Source organism: Cebus imitator, unplaced genomic scaffold (assembly GCF_001604975.1).
Source record: "Cebus imitator isolate Cc_AM_T3 unplaced genomic scaffold, Cebus_imitator-1.0 Scaffold406, whole genome shotgun sequence".
In the NCBI taxonomy this organism is placed as follows: Eukaryota; Metazoa; Chordata; class Mammalia; order Primates; family Cebidae; genus Cebus; species Cebus imitator.
The window spans coordinates 3,073,154-3,078,841 of NW_016107721.1; the positions used below are offsets into that span (position 1 = coordinate 3,073,154).

Sequence of the window (5,688 nt, forward strand, 5' to 3'; positions counted from 1 at the left end):
GGAAAGTCAGTCCGCGTGGCGCGCCCTTTCCCTGCGTCCCTCCTTCCCAGGGCCCACCCTCCGCGGACGCAGAGCGTCTGCCGAGGGGACGGTCGGTCGGCGATGGCGGCCTCTGAGGCAGTTGGTCCCCTCTCGCCGTGGGCTCGGGAAGCGTGTGAAAGGCCCGCTCGGATCCTCTGAGGCGCTGCCCGCAGGGAAAGCGCCGCTGCCAGCCGGGCTGTCAAGGGCGCGAGTGGGAGAAGCACACCGCAGGATGAGCGAGCCGCTGCGGAGGTAACCGCGGAGACAGCGGCCAGGGACGGGGAATGGGGGGCAGCCAAGGGTAAGGGGAGGACCGGCATCCGGAACGCGTTAGGCCCGCTCCGCCAGACTTCCTTATCCTCCAGCCCGCGTCCCCAGCCGTCCTCCCAGATCGGGACCGTAGCTCCAGAAGTGACGGCCACGTGGGTAGCGGCGCGCGCCGCGGGGGCTGGAATGTTGGCGTGTTGGGGGAAGCGAGGTTGGAACGGCTGCAAAGAGGCGAAGGAGGACCCCCGTCCGCGCGCCCGGGCGCTGACTGCTGGGCGACGCCGCCGGGAGCGAGCACGCCTCTGACGTCACGCGTCGCTCGTCCAATGAGCGGAGGCCTGAGGGAGGCGCCGTCCGGGCCCCGCCGCCGCCGCCGCCGCCGCCGCCGCAGCAGCCGCACCGGCCCTTCAGGAGCGTCTGAAGAGGCGCGGGCCGCTGCGGGCTCCGGCGCCGCACCGCGCCGGCCGAGCCTCTGGACGAGGCCCACGGAGCCGTTCGCCCGGACCCCGCCGCCCGATGTCCTCAAGATGGACGCAGCGGGGGCGGCGGCGTGAAGAAAGCGGCGCTGTAGGCGCGGGAGCGGGAGCCCGGGCGGAGGCGGTGGCGGGATGGGGCTGCTGCTCATGATCCTGGCGTCGGCCGTGCTGGGTTCCATTCTCACGCTCCTCGCCCAGTTCCTCCTGCTGTACCGTAGACAGCCCGAGCCGCCGCCGGACGAGGTCGCCCGCGCGGGCGAGGGCTTCCGCTATATCAAGCCGGTGCCGGGCCTGCCCCTGAGGGAGTACCTTTATGGCGGCGGCAGGGATGAGGAGCCCTCCGGGGCGGCCGCTGAGGGCGGCGCGACCACCGCGGCCCCCGAAACCCCCGCCCCGCCGACGCGGGAGACCTGCTACTTCCTCAACGCCACCATCCTATTCCTGTTCCGGGAGTTGCGGGACACCGCGCTGACCCGCCGCTGGGTCACCAAAAAGATCAAGGTGGAGTTCGAGGAGCTGCTGCAGACCAAGACGGCCGGGCGCCTGCTGGAGGGGCTGAGCCTGCGGGACGTGTTCTTGGGCGAGACGGTGCCCTTCATCAAGACTATCCGGCTCGTCCGGCCTGTCGTGCCCTCGGCCACCGGGGAGCCCGACGGCCCCGAGGGGGAGGCGCTGCCCGCCGCCTGCCCCGAGGAGCTGGCCTTCGAGGCGGAGGTGGAGTACAACGGGGGCTTTCACCTGGCCATCGACGTGGACCTGGTCTTCGGCAAGTCCGCCTACCTGTTCGTCAAGCTGTCCCGCGTGGTGGGGAGGCTGCGCTTGGTCTTCACGCGCGTGCCCTTCACCCACTGGTTCTTCTCCTTCGTGGAAGACCCTCTGATCGACTTCGAGGTGCGCTCCCAGTTTGAAGGGCGGCCCATGCCCCAGCTCACCTCCATCATCGTCAACCAGCTGAAGAAGATCATCAAGCGCAAGCACACCCTGCCCAGTTACAAGATCAGGTGAGCGGGAGGTCGGAGAGGGGGCCTGGCTGCCGAGAACCGGGCCTGGCGGGACGCTGCCGGCTGCGTGGGTTGGGAAGGGCAAATGCTCGTTTCTGTCCCAGCCCCTGCTTCTGGGATCCTCCCACCCTGGACAGGGCCCTAGATCCCGGCGAGTAGTGAACACTTGCTTTGCTTCCGAACGGGTTTGATAGGAGCTGGAAACCTTTTCGTGTGTTCATAGGGGCTCAAGATGCTGTCAACGCGGGCAGAAGCGTTTCCTTTTATAAGCAGCATATTGGAAATGGAAGGGAAGCCTGCCCTAATCCCCAGGAGTCGCTTCTGGGACTGTTGAGAAACTCTCCCTCTATGTGGCTGCTGCATTGAGGGCAGCCGCCACTGGCTTTGCAGCATCACCTTGGCCGCGTAGAGAAATTGTTCCTGGACACAGTACATGCATCAAGGGTGTGCTCATAGCTCAGGTCTGTGATAGTTTGCATTGCAAGCCACTTTTTGCTTTGATGGTTTGGCACCTTTCAAGGCAGAGTTGGTAGCTCTTGCAAAGGAATTGGAGACATTGGCTCTGTCGCCCAGGTTGGAGTGCAGTGGCCCTATCTCGGCTCACTGCAACCTCCGCCTCTTGGGTTCAGCGATTCTCCTGCCTCAGCCTCCCAAGTAGCTGGGATTACAGGCGCATAGCACCACGCCCGGCTGATTTTTTGTGTTTTTTAATAAAGACGGGGTTTCACCATGTTGGCCGGGCCGGTTTTGAACTGCTGACCCCAAGTGATCCACCCACCTCGGTCTCCCACAGTGTTAGGATTATAGGCATAAGCTGCCACACCAGGCACAGGAATACTTTCCACAGCAGATTGGAAAGGAGTTGGGAACCTGTACATAGTGTACTTTATATTTTGTATTAATGTCATTTGCACATTTTGGGTAGGTTCTGGAACACAGATCCAGACTCTGCCCATCGAGCATTTACTCTCTGTGACTGTGAGTTCCTCTCAAGGTACCTGAAGTCACTGTACAGATTGTATTTTAATGCTAGGTAGCGATTTTAATTTTTTAAAGCCCTCCAGCATCTGATGGCTTAAAATTTTGTGGTATACAGCTTTGAGTAGTATATGAATCTTGTTTTAATATTGTAGGAGTGGAAGGGGAAAGTCTTAGGGCCAGAGGCGGAGTGGAAGGTGCTGTTTCTTTTGTAAAAAACTGAATTTTTAATTTCCTTTAGTTTTGTATTCACTAAGACGTTTGAACCTTTTAAATTTTGCCCTTGATTATAAAATTATGTCAGTCTTGAATTTTACTTACCTAATTTTACTTTCCTTTTAGTGGAAGTTGCCTTTTTCTGGATCGCAAATTTTCAACCAGTCTTAATTTTCAGAAGCAAGATAATCCAGAAATATTTTGAGTTTGGAATGGATTATTGACTTGTGTATGTGGCCGATGTACCTTACCAATTATGTTTTGTTTAGGCTAATAGCACAGAGTGATAGCTTAAAACTTGGGTGGCAGGAGAAATTTACTTTATAGTGGAAATATTTCCATAGATTTGCAGAGGGTTGTGAGCTGGTTGTTCAATGCGTTTGATTTCTGATTCTGCGAAGTAGAACATACTTTATGAAACCTACTTTTTTTTTTTTTTGAGACAGAATTTCCTTCTGTCACCAAGCTGGATTGCAGTGGCACGATCTCCACTCACTGCAACCTCCACCTCACTGCAATCTCCTCCTCCTGGGTTCAAGCGATTTTTCTGCCTCAGCCTCCCAAGTAGCTGGGATTCCAAGTGTGTACCACTACACCCAGCTAATTTTTGTGTTCTTAGTAGAGACAGGTTTTCACCATGTTGGCCAGGATGGTCTCAATTTCTTGACCTAGTGATCTGCCGCCCTCGGCCTCCCAAAGTGCTGGGATTACAGGTGTGAGCCACCGCACTGGGTGGAAACCTACTTTTAACCTCTGGAATATCAGCGCCTAAATTATAAATGGGTTCTAGTGTTTGCAGCAAGGTGTGTGTTTGTTTATAGCAATGTGTTGCCAGAGATTTTGGTATTCTAGTACAACTTCAATTATGATGTTTCCTGGTAGCTTTCAGTTAATGCAATTTGACTAGATTGTTATTTTGAAATTTGTAGAATAGCCAGTGACAGTGAGGTTACATATCATTTTGAGACTTTTTTTAATATAGACTTGGAATTTAGGTAAATCTAAAGTAAGTTATAAATGAGACTTATAGAGGCATTGAAAGTTTATTACTTTGAAAATCTGTGATCTGTATCATTGAATAACAACCATTTAAAAGTATGGCAAAATTGCTTTTCACTTATTATATCTGAAGGGATTTTGTAAAAGCACAGCATGAGTTTGGTTATGATATTTCAACTTCTAAACTTGAAGCATTAAATGATCATTTCCAGAAGTATACACATCTGTGCTATTTATATTAGATGGCATCTGAATGCGCAGTCAGTAAGCTGCACAGAGCATATCACTAAATCTATAAATGTTTATTGTACACCTGCTATATGCTTATTGTTGTAGGTGCTGGGATTTCAGTACTGAATAATACTTGAACTCAACCCTCAAGAATCTTAGAGTCTAGTGAAAATTGAATTAGCTATACTTAGTAATTTTGTGTGTGTGCGTTTTGTGTGTTTTTTGAGATAGGATTTTGTTTGTTGCCCAGAACTGGAGTGCAGTGGCAGGATCACAGCTCACTACAGCGTCCACCTTCTGGGCTCAAGCAATCCTCCCATCTCAGCCTTCCAAGTGGTTAAGACCACAGGTTTGTACCACCATACCTGGCTAATTTAAAAAAAAAAAATTTTTTTTTTTTTGTCTTGCCTTGTTGCCCAGGCTGGTGTGGAACTCCTGGGTTCATTCAAGTGATTCTCCTGCCTCAACCTCCCAAAGTGCTGGGATTACAGGTGTGACCCACCTTGCCCAGCGCTTAATAAGATTTAAACTTAGTAGAGAAAAATAATAATTAAATATGACAATGAAAAGGGCTGCCTCAGCAAGTGTTGACTTCTTGTCTGTGTTCTGTCCAGTATTTTAAACTGGTGATGGGCTGAGTGCAGTGACTCATGCCTGTAATCCCAGCACTTTATGAGGCCAAGACAGACGGATCACTTGAGATGAGATCAGGAGTACAAGACCAAGGTCAGGAGTTCGAGACCAGCCTGGCCAACATGGTGAAACCCCGTCTCTAGTAAAAATACAAAAATTAGCTGGGTGCGGTCATAGTGGACACCTGTAATCCCAGCTACTCTGGAGGCTGAGGCAGGAGAATGGTTTGAACTTGGGAGGCAAAGGTTGCGCTGAGCCGAAATCACACCACTGCACTCCAGCCTGGTGGACACAGTGAGATTCCGTCTCTATAATAAATAAATAAACTGATGGTGACATAGGACTGATTCAAGTTTCAGATAAGAGAATGAATTACAATACATCTAAGATATATCATACTTCTCACAGGGAAAATTAGCTAGTGTTCATCTGTTTTTAATAGATGAGGAAATGGAGCTCAGAGTAATTAAATAACTTGCTTAAAGTCACACAGCTTTCAAGTGGTGAAACCCAGCTCTGATAAGGCTAGGCCACCTTTAAAAAAGCACACATACATGTGCACACACATACATAAACTATATTGTTCTTAAGTGATTATTTTTTAAAGCATGCCATTAATGTAATAAATATGTGAAATATCTTTCCAAACTAACCTAGAACTCTTCAGAAGAGTATGACCGTAAAGCTGATTTTTTTTCTTAAATTGGTCATTTTAGAGGATTCTTTGAAAAGTAAATCATGCGGCTAAATCTTTGGGTTTTCCCCCATATAGTGTTTCCTTTTTAATCGAGCAGATTTTGTTTCCAAATAGAAGGTCTTGCTATTCTATTCTTTTTTTTTTTTTTTTTTTTTTTTTTTTTTTTTTT

General features: G+C 50.6%; 1 protein-coding gene across 1 annotated transcript in view; it reads left to right on the forward strand.

Annotated features, from left to right (window-relative positions):
• Positions 1 to 614: 614 nt before the first annotated feature.
• PDZD8 (PDZ domain containing 8) overlaps positions 615 to 5,688 on the forward strand; it is a 107,921-nt gene continuing 102,847 nt past the window's right edge. Inside the window, 1 exon segment of the mRNA XM_017509119.2 lies at positions 615 to 1,765. Within this exon segment, the coding sequence (XP_017364608.1) occupies positions 897 to 1,765 (869 nt within the window). The 5' untranslated portion in view covers positions 615 to 896.